Source organism: Neopsephotus bourkii, unplaced genomic scaffold (genome assembly GCF_033783945.1).
Source record: "Neopsephotus bourkii isolate Nb327-2 ecotype Australia unplaced genomic scaffold, CSIRO-AGI_Nbou_v1 NB_838, whole genome shotgun sequence".
Lineage (NCBI taxonomy): Eukaryota > Metazoa > Chordata > Aves > Psittaciformes > Psittacidae > Neopsephotus > Neopsephotus bourkii.
This window is the reverse complement of record NW_026901334.1, coordinates 564774-586326: the sequence shown is the minus strand read 5'-3', so window position 1 is coordinate 586326 and position 21553 is coordinate 564774. Positions and strand designations below refer to the sequence as shown.

The window sequence follows — 21553 nt, the reverse complement described above, 5'->3', positions numbered from 1 at the left end:
GGAGGACATGTGGGAACTGGGCAGGGGTTAACTGAGGAGCTTTGTTTGGCCTTACTTAGCCCCAGCTTGGCCAGCGAGGCCGGGGCTGTGTGAACAGGTCAAGGGGCTCCGTGGGGTCCCCTCAGTGCTCCCCCTGGGGAAGGTGACTCAGGCGCTGAGTCACAGCCGTGGTTTCCTTCCCCTGGAGACCCCCCCTTTCCGGCACGGGCAGCCCAGTGTCCCCCCCCCGGGGGTTGCTGTCCCCATCCCTGTCCCTGGGACGGGAGGGACCGGACAAGAGGCAGGAAGAGGTGAATCACTGGTGGCAACAGAACCTGCGGCTCAGGGCGGGCTGAGCACTGGGCACAACTCAGTGCACCGATGGCGCTGATGCAGGCGGGGGCCACGCTGCTCCAGCACTGGGAGCTCCGGGGGAGCTGGGAACCCAAGCGGCTCCGGGGGCACAATTCCAGTGCCAGAGGCCGGTGGCCTCGCCCAGGGTGCACCCCAACACCCGGGGGGCTGAGCTGAGGTTTCCTGCACCAGTTCAGCTGAACCAGGCTGGGGAGGAAGATGGGGAGAGACTGGGGGGTGGCAAAGCCACTCTGCCCCCCCTCTGCACCCAACGGTGGGCAGGCCTGGCCTCCCCCCACTGCAGGGGGCATGGAGCAGCTCTGAGCCCTTGGTGCGAGGGGAACTGAGGCGGGGGGATGGCAGCACAGGGAGGGAGCCCCTCGTGCGAGGGGGGACTGAGGAAGAGGGGTGCCAAGGGGGGAAGTGCCAAAGGGGGGGAAGTGCCAATGGGGGGGAAGTGCCAAAGGGGGGGTTCCCGTTGCTGGGGGATTCAGGGGCTGGGGCCCTTCCGCCTCCCCATGCGGGGAAACGGGAAACTGAGGCAGGGCCGGGGGGGGGGGGGGGGGCGGTCCCGTTCCCCCCCGTTCCCGTTAAGGCGGGGGATGGGGGGGATGCCCTTGTGCGGGGGGGGGGGAGGGGACGGCTCCCCCTCCTCCCCCTCCTCGCGAGGCCGGGCCGGGCCGAGCCGCCTCCCCGGGGCGGGGGCAGGGCGGGGGGCGCAGCCGCTCCGGGAGCGGCGGCAGCGGCGGCTCCTCCAGCGCCGCTGGTACCGGAGCGGCCCCGGTGCAGCCGCAGCCCCCGGGCGGGCCCGGCTCCGGCTCCGGCTCCGGCTCCGGCTCCCACCCCCCCCCCTCAACCCCGCGGCCCCGCCCCGCCCGGGCTCCGGTGCCCCGGCGCCTCCCGCCGCGGCGGCGCGGAGCGGAGCGGAGCGGGGCCGGGCCGTGCTGCGCTGCCGGTGGGCGCAGGTGCCCCGGGCCCCCCCCTCGGATCCCCCCGGGACGTCGAGGTAAGAGCGCGGCGGTGCCAGCCCCCCCCCGAGCCATGCGGTTCGGTCCCGTCCCCCCGCTGTCCCCTTCCCATCCCCATCGCTTGTTCCCTCCCCGGTGGTGGGGGGGGGCAGCGATGGAGGAGGGGGAAATGGGAGGAAAAGGGGGTGCTCCCCCCCCCCAGCCCTCCCCCCTCCCGCCGCCGCCGGCTGCTGCATTGGGAACGGCGCTTTTGTTAGCGGCTCTCCGGGCGGAGCGGGCGGAACCTTGAAGGGTCACGGGCTGGAGGGGCCCCCCCCGACCCCTCCGGCTCCCGCAGCACCCCCAGCCCGCACCCCTCTGCCCCCCATCCCTGCACCCTGCGGTTCCCCTGCACCGCCCCCCCCCCCCAGCACCTCCATCCTGCATCCCCATCCCCACCCCAGCACTCCTGGGGCCCCCCCCGATACCCCAATCCTTCCCCCCCCCGCCCTCCTCCGGCACCCCCCGCACACCCGGCCCACCCCATCACCCTCATCCTGCACCCTGCTCGCCCCCCTCAGCATCCTGATGTCCCCCCCAGCCGCCTGGTCCTTCCCAGCATCCTGATCCCGCACCCCATCCCTGAGCCCGCACCCCCATCTTCCCCCCAGGACGCCGATCCCGAGCCCTTCTCCTCACCCCAGCACCCCGACAACCCCCCCAGCACCTTTCAACCCCCCCCCCAGCACCTCAATCCCGCACTCGCCCCCTCCCCATTCCCTCCACATCCCCATCCCACCCATCAGCATCCCGGCCCGGTACCCTGACACCCCCCAGCCCCGGGACACGGTGATGGGCGCGGGGTGTTGAGGGGCAGGGGGGGCCTCTTCGAGCTGGGAGGATGGAGATGGAAGGGGGGGGGTGCTTCATTGAGCTCCGTTTTGCCTCCACTGCTCCTTCGGGAAGCAGCCAGAGCCTGTTGTTTTTTTGGGGGGGAGGAGCAGGAAAAGGGGAGAGCTGGTGTGTGCCCCCCCCAGCCAGTGCAGCCTCTGCTGGGATGGGGGGGCCGGATGGGTTGAAATGGGGGTCCGGGAAATACAGCCCCAAAAGGGCAGTGGGGAGCAGCGAGGGCTCAGTTTGGGATGATTGGTGGTAGGGCCCCCCCTCCCCATAACCCTGTAGGGCTGGGGGGGGACAAAGAGCCCCCCAGATCATGGGGGTGCCTGGCTCCGTCTCGATGGAGCTGATACTTGTGGGGACAAGGTACAGGGGTCACCTGGCAGAAGTGGGGCACCCCCATGCTGGGGGGGTGCTGGCTGGCAGCCCCCATGTCAGGACAGAGCTGGGGAGCCCCGTGCAGGCAGCATCTGTGGGGTAGGGGGGCCCCGTCCTCCCTTTTGGGGCTCAGCACCATTGCGCCGTCTGCAGACTTGGGGGGGGGTAACCCTCAAATAACACGGGGGGGTGCTGAGCCTCATCCACATCCTGCCCTGTCGCCCTCACTCGGACCCCCCCCCCCGGCTTGGTCTCCATCACTCCCATATAACACAGAGCAATGGGGGTGCTGGACCCCCCCAAGCCCCAGCTCCCCCCCCATGGGGCAGGAGGGAGTGGGGAGCCCCGTCCCTGTACCGGGGGCTTTAGGGGAGCTCAGCACCCCCAGAAGAGCGGGGGGGGGGGCACGGGGCTGTGCCATCGGCTCGGGGTGACCTTGGGTGAGCGCTGCCTCCCGCCGTGCCTCAGTTTCCCCTCTGCTGGATGAGGCCGTGAGCGGGGGGGGTGCAGATGGGTGCCCCCCCCCCCCCGTGTTGGGTGCTGCACCCACCCTGGGGAGCACGGGGGGGGGGATGGGGACACACAAACTGCTGCGAGTGACCCCCCTGTGGGGACACCCAGGTCTGCCTGTCCCCAGTGCCTGGGAAAGGTGGGGGCAATGGTGGCACATTGGCACTGCTGTCACCCCCCCCCCCCCCGGATCTCCCCATCCCAGTCCCTTCAGGTACCAGTGAGGGTAAATCCTGCTCCGGGGCTGCCCTGGGGCTGAGGTGGAGGGGGGCTGAGACCCCCCCATCCCACCCCACTGCACTGGGGAAGGGGGGGCATTGGCTTGGGGGGCCCCCTCTGTGTGTCCCTCCCCGGCAATTCCAGCCGCGCTTTAGGGCCTGGTCTGGTGGCAGCAGGGAGCAGCTCCGGCTCCAAGCCCCCCAGGGAGGGTGCAGGATCGGTCCCTGGGTTCCAGGGCCCTGGAGGCGTCGTGCCCGGGTGTGCGCCCGTGGGTGCTGTTGGGGGGGGGGCAGAGCCAGGGGGGTGCTGAGCAGCGATGCCCCCTTTGCAGCATCCCCGGGGTGATGCGGAACTGGGTCACGGCTGGCACCGGGGCACGTGGCTGCGGGGGGGCAGGTTCAGGCTCGGAGGGTGCTGGGGGGCAGCGCCCCCCCCCCAGGGCCACTTCCCACTGCCAATCCCATAAACCAAGAGAAATCACCAACCCCAATCCCTGGGAGGTGGTGGCCGTGCACACGTGTGCATGGCTGTACATGCGTGTGCATGGCTGTACATGCGTGTGCATGGCTGTACATGCGTGTGCATGGCTGTACATGCGTGTCCATGCGTGTGGCTGTGCTGCTCGTTGTGGCACTGCTGCCCCCATCTTCTGGGGGGGGTGGCTTTGGGGACCCCAAATTCCCCAATCCAGTGTTTCAGCAACTTTGCCACCCTCCGGGAGCACGAAGCCATGGGGCAGGGTGGTGATGCCATGGGGCAGGGTGGTGACGCCATGGGGCAGGGTGGTGATGCCATGGGGCAGGGTGGTGATGCCATGGGGCAGGGTGGTGATGCCAGGCTCGGTGTCACCATCCCACTCAGCTTCCCTTGCTTGCTCCGTACATGTACCCACAATGCCTTGGTTCCCAGTTAAACCAGTGGCTCCTGGCAGGGCTCTTCCCACAGGCTCTGCCGTGCTGGTGCTGTGGGGCTCAGCCTGGCCACAAGGCCCAGCGCCGCCGCGCTGCTCGCCGGGTACCGGAGCTGGATGCGGATCCCTGCTGCAGTGCCGGATGCAGTTTGTATCCTTAGACCAGCTCAAATAGTTTTAATTAAACCTGCCAGTTTGGATGCGATTGGATTTTGCAGCGGGCTGAGCTGCGCCGGCCCCTCGGAGCATCTCCCGCACCGCATCCGTTCCCTGGCATTGCCTTCCCGGCACAGAGCGTGGCGTTGGCCCTGTGGCTTTCCCTGTGCTGGCATCTCCGGCTGTGCCAGGCGAGCGCGTTGCCACGGGCCCGGGTGGGATGGTTCTGTGGTGGTGCCGGTGCAGCGGCATCCGGTGCGTGTTCGGCAGCATAAATAGTAGTAAAGAAACCCAAGAGTGAGCCCAGCTCCATCTGGGCTGTGCCGTGGCACCCACTTAAACCCATTGGCACCCGATCACCATCAGCATCCGGAGCACCGCATCCTGGAGGGATCTGAGATCCCTTCTTCCCATCCCTCCATCCCCAGCGTGGTGATGGAGGTGGCTGCCGGAGCGTGGTACCCAAAAGGATGCTGCTGTATCCCCATCAGTGCTCAGCTCCAGCGCAGAGGGGACCCTATGGCCCTGGGGACCCCCAAGCTCATCCCAAGGGACCTTTGGGCCTCGGTTGCATCCCATGCAAGGGGTGCTGGAGGTTTCGCTTCCCTTTGGAAGGCGGGAGGAGCGGAGGAGCAGTCGTCTGGCGCGGGGGAGCTCCCAGTGGGGCCGCCTTGTGCTAACAGGATTTTCCTCCCTATTTAATTACAATTTGGTTAAATTAAAACAAAAATAAAGAGGGGGGAAAGCTCCCTCTCGTCTCCTTGTGCCGGGGATTAAACAGCGCTTGGCGAAGCCACTGCTCCCCAGAGGAGGTCCCAGGGGATCCCAACCCTGGGCTCGGTTTCACACCTCTGGTCCAGTCCTTCCCAGTTCAGCCCAGTTCAGCCTGCTGGCAGCCAGGCTGTGGCTGTGGCAGCACCATGCCGATGCGCTGTGGCTAATCCCCGGCTCTTCCCTGTGTAATCCTGCCTGCTGGGATAATCCCATCAAACCTGGCAGCGGGGCGGCACGGCTCAGCGCCGGGTTTGGGGCTGCATGGATCCAAAGGGGGGAAAGTGGTTGTGGATGCACCTGGGCACCGAGTGGAGAAACTGAGGCACGGAGCGCGTGGCTTTGCAGTAGCTGGGGACCAGGACAGGGGGGTGGGAGCCCCCCTCGTTCCTGTGCCCCAATGCAGGGTGATGGAGCTGGGTGCGATGGGAAGAGGCAGCAGCGGCAGCACCCACGTGCGCCCCGGAGGGACGGGATCCGGCCCCGGGTTGGGCGGTGGGAACAGAAGTGGCTTTTGTGACCAGCCCCATCCATCATCTCCTGCCGGGGACATCGACAGAAAGCGCCAGGAAATTGGGAAGCGTTTAGCAGCTGATATGGGAGGCTGGGAGATGGGACCCATCCGGGACCCATCCGGGACCCATCCGGGATCCATCCGGGATCCATTCGGGACCCATCCAGGATCCATCCGGGATCCATTCGGGATCCATCCAGGACCCATCCGGGATCCATCCGGGACCCATCCGGGATCCATCCGGGATCCATCCGGGATCCATCCGGGACCCATCCGGGATCCATCCGGGATCCATCCGGGACCCATCCGGGACCCATCCGGGATCCATCCGGGATCCATCCGGGACCCATCCGGGACCCATCCGGGATCCATCCGGGATCCATCCGGGACCCATCCGGGACCCATCCGGGATCCATCCGGGATCCATCCGGGACCCATCCGGGATCCATCCGGGATCCATCCGGGATACATCCGGGATCCATCTGGGACCCATCCGGGATCCATCCGGGATCCATCCGGGACCCATCCGGGACCCATCCGGGACCCATCCGGGATCCATCCGGGACCCATCCAGGATCCATCCGGGATCCATCCGGGACCCATCCGGGATCCATCCGGGATCCATCCAGGATCCATCGGGATCCATTCGGGACCCATCCGGGATCCATCCAGGATCCATCCAGGATACATCCAGGATCCATCCGGGACCCATCCGGGATCCATCCGGGATCCATCCGGGATCCATCCGGGATCCATCCGGGACCCATCCGGGATCCATCCGGGATCCATCCGGGACCCATCCAGGATCCATTCGGGATCCATCCGGGATCCACCCGGGATCCATCCGGGATCCATCCGGGATCCATCCTTGCCCTGTGCAGGGTCGGATTCTGGCCGGTGAGGTGGGGGGTGCACGGCACAGCCTCGCTCACATGCACCACACATGTACATGGCAGCTGCATGCACACGCGTGCACACATGCACCAACCCCATGCGCAGGCATGTGTGTGCTCACACGTGTGCACAACCCCCCCCTGTGTGCACAGACACCTGCACACGTGTGGTGCCCTATGCACACAGGACACGGTGCACGCTGACACCTGCACACACAGGACATGTGGTGCACACACACACACCAGCTACACACATGACACATGGTGCACACATACCTACACACAACACCCCCTGCTGCTGCACCAGCACGCATGTGACACCTGGTGCCCACACATGTAACACACGGTTCACACGTGCCTGCACACGCATGACACCCAACACGGCTGGTGGGGCCGCCCAGGGGATGGGGACATCGTCACCCATCCTGCAGGGGCTTTGTGGTGCTGGTGGCTGGGAGCATGTGGTGGCGGTGCCGGTGGCAATGGTGGATGGTGGTGGTGCTGGTACCGGTGGTGATGGCAGTGCTGGTGTCGGTGGCTATGGCAGTGCTGGTGGTGGTGCTGGTGCCGGTGGTGATGGCAGTGCTGGTGGTGGTGCTGGTACTGGTGGTGATGGCAGTGCTGGTGTCGGTGGCTATGGCAGTGCTGGTGGTGGTGCTGGTGTCGGTGGCTATGGCAGTGCTGGTGCTGGTGCTGGTGCCGGTGGTGATGGCAGTGTGGCCTGGTGGCACAGCGGCCGCTCGGGCTGTGCCGGCGCTGGCGGGAGAACAAGGAGCTGTTTGGAGGGCAGCGAGGAAGCACCTGACCTTCGGAGAGCGGGAGGCGGCGTTGGGAGCGCCGGGAACAATGGCCCTTTGTTCCACACCGCCACTGGCATCCCGCATCCCAGCCTGCATCCTGCATTCTGCATCCCAGCCTGCATCCTGCATCCCGCATCCCAGCCTGCATCCTGCATCCCAGCCTGCATCCTGCATCCCAGCCTGCATCCTGCATCCCAGCCTGCATCCTGCATCCTGCATCCCAGCCTGCATCCTGCATCCCAGCCTGCATCGCGCATCCCAGCCTGCATCCCGCATCCCAGCCTGCATCCTGCATCCCGCATCCCAGCCTGCATCCCGCATCCCAGCCTGCATCCCGCATCCCAGCCTGCATCCTGCATCCCGCATCCCAGCCTGCATCCCGCATCCCAGCCTGCATCCCGCATCCCAGCCTGCATCCTGCATCCCGCATCCCAGCCTGCATCCCGCATCCCAGCCTGCATCCCGCATCCCAGCCTGCATCCCGCATCCCAGCCTTCATCCCGCATCCCAGCCCGCATCCTGCATCCCGCATCCCAGCCCACATCCTGCATCCCGCATCCCATACCCCATCCTGCATCCTGTATCTCATCCTGCATCCAAGCCTGCATCCTGCATCCCAGCCTGCATCCTGCATCCCGCATCCCATACCCCATCCTGCATCCTGTATCTCATCCTGCATCCCAGCCTGCATCCTGCATCCCAGCCTGCATCCTGCATCCCAGCCTGCATCCTGCATCCTGCATCCCATACCCCATCCTGCATCCTGTATCTCATCCTGCATCCCAGCCTGCATCCCATATCCCACCTTACACCCTGCCTCCTGTATCCTCTTCTGCATCCCACATAGCATCCCAACCCACAGCCTTCATCTCACATCCCACCTTGCAGCCTGCATCCCATCCCACATCCAGCAGCACCAACCTGCCCCTAGTGCATCCAGCAGCTCAGTTGAGCTCAGGATGCTGCTGGCTCCCGGTGGTTGGAAAACCACGGCATGGAGCCGGATCGCACCGGTGACCCCACCGGGAGGAGGAGGAGGAGGATGAGGATGGAGCCGGGTGAAGCTCACGTGTTGTGCCCCACGCTCCAGCATCACCTCCCACCTCCTGGCACGCTGGAGCCCTGTCCCTGGTGTCCCCAGGGCCAGCAGCACCCAGGGGAGATGCTGGGGACAGCGACAGAGCGGGGACCGCAGGCAATGACCCCACAACCCCATCACCTGAACGTGAACAAGGCTTAAACCACGGTGAGGGGCTGAGCGCTCATTCCCGGCGCCTCCTCCGGCTCCCTCCCGGTTCGTTGTTGTTGTAGGGTCGCTTTCTCAGCATTGGGGTTGGTTTGGGTGCTGTTTGGGGCGCTGCGGGTGCGTGTGGCTCATGCTGGGGCTCCGTGTCCCCGTTTGTTATTGTAGGGCTGCCCGTGTGGGGCCGGGTTTGGCTCTTGGGATTGAAGCAGGAGCTGCCTCCCTCTGCCCCCTCAGCACAGGGCACCCTGGGGACATGGGGTCCCTGGGGACACCGGTGATGTGTGACTTTGGGCTGTGTTGGGGGGACAGGAGGGACGCAGGGGGATGTGTCCCATTGGGGACAAGGAGGGTGACAGCCTTTGGGGGGGACAAGAGGGACATGGGGGGATGTGTGAAGGGACAAGTGCTTTGGGGGGACCAGCAGGACAGGAGGGGGGGACAGGGGATAAGGGCTGTGAACGGGGGGGGGCAGCACCCCCTCACCAGCCTCCTGTCCCCTCCATGGCATGAAGTGATATCTCCATAGGAAACCTATGCAGATGGCGTGTATTTAACATGCAGGTGACGTGTATTTAACATGCAAATCACATGCAGCACCGCCTGGCCTGGTGGAAGGGACCAGCACCCATGGGTGCCACCCGGCGGTCACTGGCCCCGTGCCTCCCGTCACCCCCGGGCACCCACTGTGGGGACCAACCCGCCCCTAATGACCGGGGGGGGTCCCCGCCATCCCCACATCGGGGGGCAGACCCCGTTTGGGTGCTGGGGACCCGGACGCCTGCGCGGGGGGGGGGGGGGCGTTACGGTGGTGGGGAGGGGACGGGCGCTATAAACGGCAGCTGTAAGCGGAGCCGGTAACCGGAGCGGGAGGCCCGGGGGGGGACATCTGAGCCGCTGTCGGGCCCTGAAGCACCGAGGTAAATGGGGGGTGCTGTGTTGTGTCCCCCCCTCCACGCTGCTGGCACCGCATCGCTGTCACCTGCATGGGGACCTCACCCCCCCGCGGACCCCCCCATCCTCTAGGCCCAGCTCTGGGGGTGCTGCCCCCCGTGCCCCCCCTTGGGGGTGCTGTGTGGTGGTGCGGGGGGGGACACCCATGGCAGGGGCCAGGTGGCCGGGGTGACATTTGCTCTGTCCCCGCCATGGGGACAGCTGCTTCCTGGCTCTGCCATCTGAACCGGCCCCACAACGGAAACCGGGGGGGGGCTGAGCCCCCCCAGCCCCGGCGGTGGTGGCAGCTGGGATGGGGGGGTCCCCATGGCAAGCTGGGGGGGGGGGGATACTGCTGATGACCACCAACCCTCTCTGTGGTCCCTCCCATTGGGATGCTCTGGGGAGAGGCCAGCGCACTGCGGGGGGAAACTGGTGATGGGATGGGGGCTTTCTAATTAATTAATTAATGCTGCTTATAAGGACCTCATTAGCATATTGAATTGCTTATTGGTGCTGGGGGTTTTTAAAGGAAATGAGCCCAAACAGGGGTAAAATCCAGCATGATCCCTATGGAGAGGGGTGGGATTTGGATAGGAGATAATACCATAGGGGAGGGGGCGAGTAAAGCACCCTCTTAACGAGCCTTGGCTCATTAAGGGCCGGGATTGGCCGTGCCGGGTCCCTGCTGCTGCTGTTCCGAAAGCAGTTGCGTTCTTAGGGATTTTGGGCTCTTGTCCCCCACATTTCCCAGGGAGTGTCCCCTTATCAATGCCCCCCCCCCTCCCCTTTCCCATTGTCCCCCCGCTCTCCCGGTGCCTTTTAATGGGTTCTTGTTGTGCCCGTCCCGGCAGTGCTGGAATGCGGGAGCTGGGATCAGCCTGGGGTGCAGGTGAGGGCGAGGGGGGGACACACCCCGGTGCCTGCGTCCCCCCCATGGGCACGGGGGGATCTCCGGGCTGGGTTCATGGCTCCGTGGTGGGAGGGGACATCGCGGCGGTGCCGCCCGGGAGGTCCCATGGGTGCCCCCCCCTCGCTCCCCGGCTGCGGTGACAGCTGCTGGGGGGGGGGGGTGTCGGTGGTGGCTCCGGTTACGGTGACATCAGCGCTACCTTCCCATGGGGGGGCCATGGGGGGGTCCGGGACAGCTGAGCCACTCGTGGGACACCGGAGCCCCCAGCGCCGTCGGGGCACCCCCAGGATGGGACTGAGGCATCCGGGACCCCCTCTCCAAGCCGGGGGGGGACAATGGGGACACCCTGCAGTGGGGACAGCAGGAGGCGGCCGGAGGAGCTCAGGTGGGCAGAGTGGGGTGCTGGGGGGGGGTGCGGGCAGGAGCCGTGCCCTGATGCCACTGGGAAGGGCTCCCATCCGGGGAAGGGGACAGCGTCCCCCACAAATAGCAGGGGGCTCATCGCTCCCTCTGGAATTGCAGCATGAAGGGGGGAGGAACTGGGGGGGCTCCCCCCCTCCATCCCTGTGCTGGGGGGTCAGGGAGATGCTGTGGAGGGGGAGGACAAGGCTTCACCCCCCCCTCCAGCTCCAAAGCTTTGTGTGCATGGGGGGGGCTGTGTGTGCTTCCATAAACCCGTTAGAAAGGACCCGGGAATGCAGGGGGATACTGGGAAATACGGGGGGAGACGCTGGGAAACTGAGGCAGGGAGCAGGGCGCTGCAGCGGGGACAAGGACAAGGGACATGGCCGAGGCTGTGCAGAGGCACCCAGGCCGGATCCCCCCCCCATTCCCCCCGGGGCACCCTTCCCATGCCCGCACCCTGCCCCATCCTCACCCCTGCCTCAGTTTCCCCGCACCGCGCTGGGGACGCGCACGGGGACCGTCCCCTGCCCTCCGCCACCACCATGAATGGGTCCCTGTGTGTCACCGGCCCCCTCCGTGTCCCCCTCCCCTCCAGGCCCCCCCCCGTTCCCGCTGCCTTTTCTTTGCCCGCACAATCGGCGGTATTTATGGTGCCGGAGGCTCCGGTTACCCCGCGCCCGCTCCCTGTCACCGTGCGGGCTCGGTGGGGGGACACAGTGACACCGGAGCCCCCCCACCTGGGGCTTACGGGCACCGGAGGCAACAAGACCTCCCTGCAGCCCAAACGGTGGTGGAGCCTCAAGAGGCTGATATGCGCCGAGCCCTTCCCTTAAGGCTGCTTTATGGGGTGTCCATCCGAGCTCCCCCTCACTCCGGCACCTGGGGATGCCACAGGATGCTTAAATCTGATGGGTTTGGGATAGGGACATCGGTACCAAGGAGGGGTTGGCTTGTTTGGGTGATGAGGCTGGGTGCGGAGCATCCACAAGGGGAAGCTGATGGGGGCCACACTCTGGGGGAGCCCCGAGTTCAGCTCAGGTGGTGAAAGCCCCCGAGGCTTCAGTGACCGCGATTCATTTGTTAATGGCTTTCCTGGAGCAGCTCCGGCACAACGAATGCCCTAAACCCCAGGGATTCCCAGCTGCTGCCCAGGGGATGCGGCTCCCGCTGATCTGGACCCGCAGCACAGCACCGCCATCCGGATGGGTGCCGGACCGGTGCTCGCTGTGCCAGAAACGGCTCCTGTCCCTCTTCTGGGGGACAAATCCCCCCCGTACCCCGCTCCTTGGCACGGACTCGGCAGCAGCACCGAACCTCTGGGTTGGTTGATGTGGCTGGGTCACGGTTTTACTCAGCTGTGCCGGGTTTGAGGCTCGGTTTGCTCTTCCATGGACCCGTTCTACCCTGATTATCCCGTTCCACGCTGGTTATCACGTTCCACGCTGGTTATCTCTTTCCACCCTGGTTATCCTGTTCCATGCTGGTTATCCCGTTCCACGCTGGTTACCCTGTTCCACGCTGGTTACCTCGTTCTACCCCGATTATCCCGTTCTACCCCGATTATCCCGTTCTACCCCGATTATCCCGTTCTACCCCGATTATCCCGTTCTACCCCGATTATCCCGTTCTACCCCGATTATCCCGTTCTACCCCGATTATCCCGTTCCACCCTGGTTATCCCGTTCCATGCTGGTTATCCCGGCCCAGCGTAGTCCTTGGGAGGCCACCAAGGGACAGGGTCCGTTGTCCCCAGGGGCTGTGACACAGCCGGGTCGGGGTCAGACGTCCCCTGAGGCTGGGTCGGTGCTGGCTGGCACCGGGGCTGGTGGCACCGCGCTGGGGCTGGGGCTGGGGCTGAGCCTCCCCACCGGGCACCGTGACCCCCAGCCCCACACAATGTCACCGTCCCCGGTGCCCACAGGGGCGTGGTGGCGGGAGGGCGACGGTTCGATCGCAGCCGCTCTCATGGAGCTGCCGATCAATGGAATTCCTGCCTGGCTGCTCATTGCTGAGCCCTATTCCCACAGGGATGGGTGGCGGGGGGGTGGCACTGGGGCTGTCATCCGTGTCCCCATGTCCCTGCATCCCCGTGTCCCCATGTTCCTGCATCCTCGTGTCCCTGTGTCCCCGTGTCCCCATGTCCCCAGCCCCACCGTGCTTACTGGCATTGGGTATGTTCTAAAGGAAATTATCCCAAACAGCAGATAAAATCCAGCATGAGCCCTATGGAAAGGGATGGGATTTGGATATAAGATAATATCATATTGGGGGGGGGGCGAATAATCCGCCTTCCTAAGGAGCCCTGATTCATGAGGGGCCAGGACTGGTTCTGCTGGGCCCCTGCTGCTGTTATTCCCAAACAAGTTGTGTTTGTAGGGGTTTCAGGGCTGGTGTCCCGTCCGTTTCCCAGTGGGTGACCCCTTGGCAATGCTCCCCCTTTCCCAGTGTCCCCCCTCTTTCCCGGTGCCTTTCTAATGGGTTTATGTTCTGTGGCCGGGCCGGCACGGGTGCACTCTGGGAAGCTACGGGAATGCAGGGAGCTGGGATCAGCCTGGGGTGCTGGCAGGGGCACCCCGGTGCCGGGACACAGCGCCCGCTTTTCCCAGCATCTTTGAAATTCCTCCATCGGGAACGGCTCCGCTTCCCCATGGCCAAGCCCAGCCCCATCCTGCTCCCGCCCCTCAGCGCCGGCCCCAGCCCAGCACCCAGCACTGAGACCGCGGTGATGGGCTTGGGGCGCGGGTGCTGCCCCCTCCCACCTCTGCCCATTCCCACAGCAGCGGTGGGTGCCCGCCCGCGCCGGGGGACACCATGAGGCCCCCGCCCCCCCGCGCCCCCCTGGTGCTGCTGCTGCTGCTCTGGGTGCAGGGGGCGGCACGAGGCACCTTCCCCGAGGAGCCCGGCCCCATCGCTGTGGCCCCCCCGGACTGTGAGTGCACACCCGGGGTGGGGGCCAGGGCGCAAGGGGGGGCATGGAGAGGGGATGGGGGCTTGGGGTGAGGGCAGGAGGGGCACCCATGGGAACGGGTTTGGGAGGGGGCACCCATGGGAACGGGTTTGGGAGGGGAGCACCCATGGGAGCGGGTTTTGGGAGGGGGCACCCATGGGAACGGGTTTTGGGAGGGGGCACCCATGGGAACGGGTTTTGGGGTGAGGGCAGGGGGCACCCATGGGAGCAGGTTTTGGGAGGGGGCACCCATGGGAACGGGTTTGGGAGGGGGCACCCATGGGAACGGGTTTTGGGGTGAGGGCATTGGGGGGCACCCATGGGAGCAGGTTTTGGGAGGGGGCACCCATGGGAACGGGTTTTGGGAGGGGGGCACCCATGGGAACGGGTTTGGGAGGGGGCACCCATGGGAACGGGTTTTGGGGTGAGGGCATTGGGGGGCACCCATGGGCAGGGCTGGGTTCAGGGGCCACCCTGGCTCCCCAGGGGCACGGTGATGTGTGGGTGCCCCTGCAGCGTGTGCCCCCCTGTGCCCCCCCAGACGTGAAGCACTACCCCGTGTTCGTGGGTCATGGCACGAGCCGCTCACCCGGCCCCGATGTGGGGGGCCCCCCGCGCCTCAACATCCAGCGCATCCTCAAGGTCAACAGGACCCTCTTCATCGGGGACAGGTCTGACCACAGCACCCCACTGAGGGGGGCACCCAGCACCCACCCAACCCAAAATGGGACCTTGGGGCTCCCCAGTATCTGCTCTGGGGCACCCTGGGGGGTGCTGCTGGGGTTGTCCATGCCCTGGTGATGCTCAATGCCCACCCCAGCACCCCAAATCCTGCACCCCCCCCACATGCCTGGCTGAGGGGTGCATCAGCATCACAGCAGGGTGGTGACACCCGTGCCCCCTCCCCAGGGACAACATCTACCGCGTCAGCCTGGAGCCCACCGGAGCCACTGAGATGCGCTACCACCGGGTAAGGGCCCCTGGGGACATGGGGGGACACTGGGGTGTTGAGGGGGGGGCTTCCAGCTTCTCCCCAGCCCCACACTGTGTTCTCTGCCCCCCAGAAGCTGACATGGCACTCGAACCAGCACGACATCAGCATCTGCAGGATGAAGGGGAAACACGAGGTATGGGGTGAGGGGGTCTGCACCCTATAAGACACCCCCTGGCTGGGGACCTAGCACCCTCCATGCCCCACATCACACCGACAAGGTCACCCCCTATGTGTGTCCCCCCCCGGTGTCACCTCCCTGCCAGTGGCTGTGATTTATTGGCGACAAATCCACCGTTAGGTGCCATAAGCAGCATTTTGGGGTGAACCCCCCCCCCCCAGCCAGCCCCTCGCGAGGGGGGGGCACCCAGGGGTGTCTGTGGGCGCTGGGGGTGACGGTGCCCTCTCGCCGGCGCAGGCAGAGTGCCGCAACTTCATCAAGGTGCTGCTGGTGCGGAGCAAGAACCTGCTCTTTGTCTGCGGCACCAACGCCTTCAACCCGGTGTGCGCCAACTACAGCGTGAGTAGACGGTGGCCACCAGGAGGGCCCCCCCGTGGGACCCCCCCGTGTCTGGGTGCGCAGGGGTGCTCCCGTTGCGCTGCTCATGGCCCTGTCTCACCCCTATAGATGGACACGCTGGAGCCCGTCGGGGACAACATCAGTGGCATGGCGCGGTGTCCCTATGACCCCAAGCACGCCAACGTGGCCCTCTTCACAGGTCAGTGCTGGCACCACGGTGGGTGCTGTGCGCCCTGCCCCTGCCCGCACCCCCTGACACCCCTCTCCGCGCAGGGGGGATGCTCTTCACCGCCACCGTCACCGATTTCCTGGCCATCGACGCCGTCATCTACCGCAGCCTTGGGGACAGCCCGACCCTCCGCACCGTCAAGCACGACTCCAAGTGGTTCAAAGGTGCCTCCCCCGGCGCGGTGCCCACCCAGTGCCATGCTGAGATGTGGCACACGGTCCCGGGACATCCCTGACCCTGCCCCTGTCCCCACAGAGCCCTACTTTGTGCATGCTGTGGAATGGAGGAGCCACGTCTACTTCTTCTTCCGGGAGATCGCCATGGAGTTCAACTACCTGGAGAAGGTGGCATCCGTGTGGGTGGGTGCTGGAGGGGGGCTCTTCACTGGGGACTGCAGCCATAGGACAAGGGGTGATGGGTTCAAACTGATACAGGGGATGCTCAGGTTGGAGATAAGGCAGAAGCTCTTTCCTGTGAGGGTGCTGAGGCGCTGGCACAGGGTGCCCAGAGAAGCTGTGGCTGCCCCATCCCTGGCAGTGCTCAAGGCCAGGTTGGACACAGGGGCTTGGAGCAAGCTGCTCCAGTGGAAGGGGTCCCTGCCCTGGCAGGGGTTGGATCTGGATGATCTCAAGATCCTTTCCAACCCCAACCATTCTCTGATTCCGTTATTCTATATCCCCGTGGTGGCCTGAGACATCCATGCTGGGAGCAGGGATAAAGGGACAATCCCAGGGCTGGGTTCCGGGTGCCGATGGTTTCCACCCCATAGGTGGTGGTGTCCCGCGTGGCTCGGGTGTGCAAGAACGACATGGGGGGCTCACAGCGGGTGCTGGAGAAGCAGTGGACGTCCTTCCTCAAGGCCCGGCTCAACTGCTCCGTGCCGGGAGACTCCCATTTCTACTTCAACGTCATCCAAGCCGTGACCGACATCCTGGAGCTGGACGGGCGCCCCGTGGTGCTCGCTGTCTTCTCCACGCCCGCCAACAGGTTGGAGCCTGGACCTCGTACCCTGGCGAGACCCCAGGGCTGGGCTGGGAAGCAGGAGGGGACATGGGGAGGGGTTGGGGGGCTCACCCCATGCCCGTGTCCCTGCAGCATTCCCGGGTCGGCCGTCTGTGCCTTCGACATGACCCAAGTGGCCGCGGTCTTCGAGGGACGTTTCCGGGAGCAGAAGTCGCCCGAGTCCATCTGGACGCCCGTGCCCGAGGACATGGTGCCAAAACCCCGGTGAGTGGGGACAGGGATGGGGGCAGCAAGGCTGGGATGGGCAGGAAGGGGCATGGGAACAGGGATGGGGACGAGGACAGGCAGGGGTGGTACCCACAGGGAGAGTGATGGGAGTGAGCGTAAGATCAGGGATGGGGACAGTGACAGAGGTGGGGACAGGAGTGATCAGGGCTGGTACCCACAGGAAGGGTGGTGGGGATGGGGATGAGCATGATTCGAAGATAATTGGGATAGGGATGGTGATGGGGACAGGGCAGGGATGGGGACAGGAGTGACCAGGGCATGGGCATGGGCATGATGATGGGGACAGGGATGATGATGGGGACAGGGATGATGATGGGGACAGGGATGATGATGGGGACAGGGATGATGATGGGGACAGGGATGATGATGGGGACAGGGATGATGATGGGGACAGGGATGATGATGGGGACAGGGGTGATGATGGGGACAGGGATGATGATGGGGACAGGGATGATGATGGGGACAGGGATGATGATGGGGACAGGGCTCCATCACGGCCCTGGGGACACTGAGCCGTGCCCGGCCGCAGCCCCGGGTGCTGCGCCTCCCCCGGGATGCGCTACAACTCCTCCAGCTCCTTCCCGGATGAGATCCTCAACTTCGTCAAGACGCATCCTCTGATGGACGAGGCGGTGCCGGCGCTGGGCAACGCACCCTGGATCCTGCGCACCATGAGCCGGTGGGTGCTGCGTGCTGGAGGTGCTGGAGGGTGCTGGAGGGTGCTAAGGGGTGCTAAGGGGTGCTGCTGGGTGCTGCTGGAGCCACACACATGTCAGCATCAGGAGACCAGCTAAATCCCATGAGCTTTGCAGTCGAGATTGTCTCATCCTAATGAAACCTGCCTTAATTCCTGCTGATGGGAATGGATCCAGTCACTGCTTCCAGCAAGGGCTGGGACAAGGATATGGGGCTGGGGACAGGGATGTGGGGATGAGAACCAGGACACAGGGCTGGGTTTGGGAACCAGTTGTGGTCCTGCTGATGGATCAGGGGCATCTGGGCTGGTTCCTTAGTGGGATCTGAGCAGGATCCCAGTTGGAATCTGGATTTATGCAGGTGGGACGTGGTCAGGATCCTGAGTGGGATTTGGGGTGGGTCATGGGTGGGAACCAGGATGGGTCTGACTGGTTCTTGGACAGGATGTGGAGTAGTTTCCATTTGGGATCTGCGCGCCCCATCCCGCTCCTTCGGGCCGCCCTGCCTCAGTTTCCCCTCCCCACGCTGACATCAGCTCCATTCACACCACGCAGGTACCAGCTCCGCAAGATCGTGGTGGACACCGCGGCGGGGCCGTGGGGCAACCACACCGTGGTGTTCCTGGGCGCCAGCACCGGCACCGTCCTCAAGTTCCTCATCCAGCCCAACGCCAGCTCCAGCCCCGCGCCCGCCATCCCCGGCAGCCAGAGCATCTTCCTGGAGGAGTTTGAGACCTACCAGCCTGGGAGGTGGGTGCAGGAGGTGGACACAGGGGGATGGATGGAGGGATGATGGATGGGTGGAGGGATGGAGGGATGGATAGAAGGGTGGACAGATGGGTGAATGGATGGATGGATGGAGGGAGGGAGCAAGAGAGGGACGGGTGGATGGATGGATGGATGGGTGGATGGATTGGTGGATGGAGAGATGGAGGGAGGGGTGGATGGATGGATGCATGATGGATGGAGGGATGGATGGATGGATGGATGGATGGATGGATGGAGGGATGGGTGGATGGATGGATGGATGGATGGTGGATGGATGGATGAAGGGATGGGTGGATGGATGGATGGATGGAGGGATGGGTAGATGGATGGATGATGGATGGATGGATGGATTGGTGGATGGGTGGATGGGTGGATGGATGCGTGGATGGATGAATGGATGGAGGGATGGAGGGGGGGTGAATGGATGGGTGGAGGGATGGCTGCATGATGGATGGGTGGATGGATGGATGGAGGGATGGATGCATGATGGATGGGTGGATGATGAATGGATGGATGTAAGGAAGAGATGGGTCAGAGGGGTGCAAGGGGTTTGTGGGTCAAAGCAGGGGTGCGTGAGATGCCCCCCTCTGGCCCAGCCTCTGGGGCGCAGCAGGACCGGGGCCACGCTCAGCTCTGTCCCCAGGTGTGGCCAGGACACGGCGGACGAGCGGCGGCTGCTGGGGCTGGAGCTGGACAAGGCAGCGGGGTCCCTGCTCTTGGCCTTCCCCCCCTGCGTGGCCAGGGTGCCGGTGGCGCGGTGCCAGCAGCACTCGGGCTGCATGAAGTGAGCGTCCCGGGGGGCAGGGATCCATGGGGGGGGGCATGGGAGGAGCTGGGGGGTCACATTCCAGTGCTGGGATCTGCCTGGGAATGGCTCAGCACGGCTGGAAGCACCCACAGGGGAAACTGAGGCACGGTGCAGGGCCAGGGTCCTGCGTGGGGGCCGGGGGCTTGTCCTCCTCATGGGGGGGATCCTGACTTCCCTGCTTCCTGCCAGGAACTGCCTCGGGAGCCAGGATCCCTACTGTGGGTGGACACCGGAGGGCTCCTGCATCTTCCTGGAGCCCAGCCCCAGGTAACGCTGCCGGGCCCATGGTGGGGGGGACGCTGGGGGAAGTGGTGTGGGGAGGCATCAGGATCGCCTGCACCCCTCTACTGCTGAGACCCAGCCAGTTCACCCCTGGCTGAAGCAAGCTGGGACCCCCTCACCCATTAGGGGCCAGCTGACACCTCCCCCCCTCAATGTCCCCCCCAGGGTGGCCTTCGAGCAGGACATCACCGGCGGCAGCACTTCCCATCTGGGCGAGTGCGAGGGTGAGTGCATGAGGGACGGGCACGGGGCCGTGGTGACACCACCGGACCCCCACCACGACCGTGCCCTGATTGTGTCCCCCCATTCCCTCCCCCAGGGCTGGTGACCGAGAGCTTCGTGGACGAGCCGGACGGGCTGGTGTCGGTGAACCTCTTGGTGATCTCCTCCGTGGCCGCCTTCGTCATCGGCGCCGTCATCTCCGGCTTCAGCGTGTGCTGGTTCATCGGGCACCGGGACCGCAAGGAGCTGGCGCGGCGCAAGGACAAGGAGACGATCCTGGCGCACAGCGAGTCCGTGGTGAGCGTCAGCCGCTTGGGCGAGCGCCGGGCGCGCAGCGGCCAACCCGGAGCCCTGCTGGCCCCGCTCATGCCCAACGGGTGGCCCAAGGACTTGGGGAAGGTCGCCCAGCACGACCTGGACTCGGGGGTGCTGCCCACGCCGGAGCAGACCCCGCTGCAGCAGAAGCGCTGCCCCGGAGCGCTCCAGAACTGCACCTGGGAGCAGAGTCACAACATCATCAACGCCGCGCTGCGGGACCCCGGCGGATCCGCTACCACCGGCGCCGGGCGGCTCCACGCCGGCTCCGCCCGCCCGCCCCGCGGCATCCCCCTCTCCTGCCACGCCATCCTGGTGGACCAGGAGCTGGAGGCCGAACTCAGCGACTCCTCGGGGGATGGACATTGGGGTCGGGAGGCTCAAGAGGGGCCCCGCACCCGGCAGCACCCCCCCGCCGGCCCCCGCCGTGCCCCCCGCAGCTCCTACGGTGACTTCCCCGGCACACCGCACCCCAGCCCCGAGCGCCGCAGGGTGGTTTCGGCACCCGGCGGGGAAGGGGGTGACTTTACCAAGGGGCCGCCGTGGCACCCTGACCAGCTGAACTTCAACGCCAACAACGGCACGGGCCGCGCCGGCGCCCACCTCAAGAGGAACCACACGTTCAACAGCGGCGAGGGCGCCTACGGGAGACACGGGACAGGGGCTCGGGCCGCCGGCACCGGGCCCCCGCGGGCGCTGACGGACCTGCAGCACCTCCTGCGCTACGGCGTGGAGCGGACTCCCTCGGGGAAATAGGGTCCTAGCGTGTGTGTGTGTGTGTGAGTGTCCCCCCGCGCCCCCCGGGACAAGGAGGGGTGGCCAGGGCAGAGCTGCGGGCAGGGGGTGAGATGCTGCATGGGTGGGGGGGGACACAGGCACCCCCTGGGTAGGGTTTGGGGGTGTCCCCGGCTGGCAGTGGGGCAGTGCCCCACGCTCCGGCTGCTTTGCCCTGGGTCCCGGGGGGGTCCGTCCATCCCGTCCCCTCCCCAGGCTGGACCCAGGGATGCGGCACCCTGGGAGGGGGATCCCTGGGGGGCAGCAGGATGGACACGGACACAGCCGAGGAAAGAGTGGGGCTGTGCCCCTCGCCCTGCAGCCCCTCGGCTCCATCAGCTGCACCCAGGCACCCCAAGAAGGGGGCTTAGGGGTGCTGCCGGCACCCTGGGGACACCCGGCCCGGGGGTGCGGTGGTTGTGGTGATGGGACACGGTGAACTTGTGAGGTGCAGTGGGGCGGGGGAGCCCCCAGATGTGTGATATCTGCGGATGGGGCACACTCACACCCCTAACCTGGGGTCAGCCCCTGCCCAGAGCCAGTCTGGGGGAGACCTCATCCATCAACCCCTCCTGGAGAGCACAGCCGGGGGGTGGGGGCACCGCTGGGGCTGGGGGGTCCCCACCGAACCCACTCTCTGCTGGCAAAGGGGCCCTTTTGGTGCCACACTGGGTTGGCGGGTCCCGGGGGGGGGGTGGCAGGTCCCCGGGGGGGTGGCAGGCTGTAAATAGGGTGGGGGGCGGCGGGCGCCCCCCTCCCCCCCCGCGGCCATGCATGCGGCCGCCCGCGGTCTGTACCCCGCGGCCCCAATAAACGCCCGTTTACCGGAGGCAACTCCCCCCCCCGCTGCCGCCTCGGAACCGTCTGATCCCCCCCCCCCCCGGGAGCTCCCCCCGGCTTCGGAGGGGCAGCACCGGTCTTGGGGGGGG

The 21553-nt window shown here is 65.9% G+C and overlaps 1 protein-coding gene across 5 annotated transcripts; it reads left to right on the top strand.

The window, feature by feature from the left end:
• Window positions 1-1207: 1207 nt before the first annotated feature.
• On the top strand, window positions 1208-21453 carry SEMA6B (semaphorin 6B). Of its 5 annotated transcripts, none has more exons than XM_061355771.1 (17): window positions 1208-1339; window positions 13600-13751; window positions 14311-14440; window positions 14679-14739; window positions 14834-14896; window positions 15179-15280; window positions 15389-15479; window positions 15554-15673; window positions 15765-15853; window positions 16279-16496; window positions 16605-16736; window positions 17290-17439; window positions 18011-18205; window positions 18867-19007; window positions 19221-19298; window positions 19479-19537; window positions 19633-21453. In XM_061355771.1, exons 2-17 carry the CDS (start codon window positions 13634-13636, stop codon window positions 20604-20606), a joined length of 2721 nt encoding a protein of 906 aa, XP_061211755.1. In that variant the 5' UTR covers window positions 1208-1339; window positions 13600-13633; the 3' UTR covers window positions 20607-21453. The 5 variants fall into 5 exon arrangements, with proteins under 5 accessions (XP_061211755.1, XP_061211757.1, XP_061211756.1 ...); XM_061355773.1 differs by having other exon boundaries at window positions 1251-1339; window positions 13603-13751; XM_061355772.1 differs by lacking the exon at window positions 1208-1339 and adding an exon at window positions 9473-9491.
• Window positions 21454-21553: the final 100 nt, after the last annotated feature.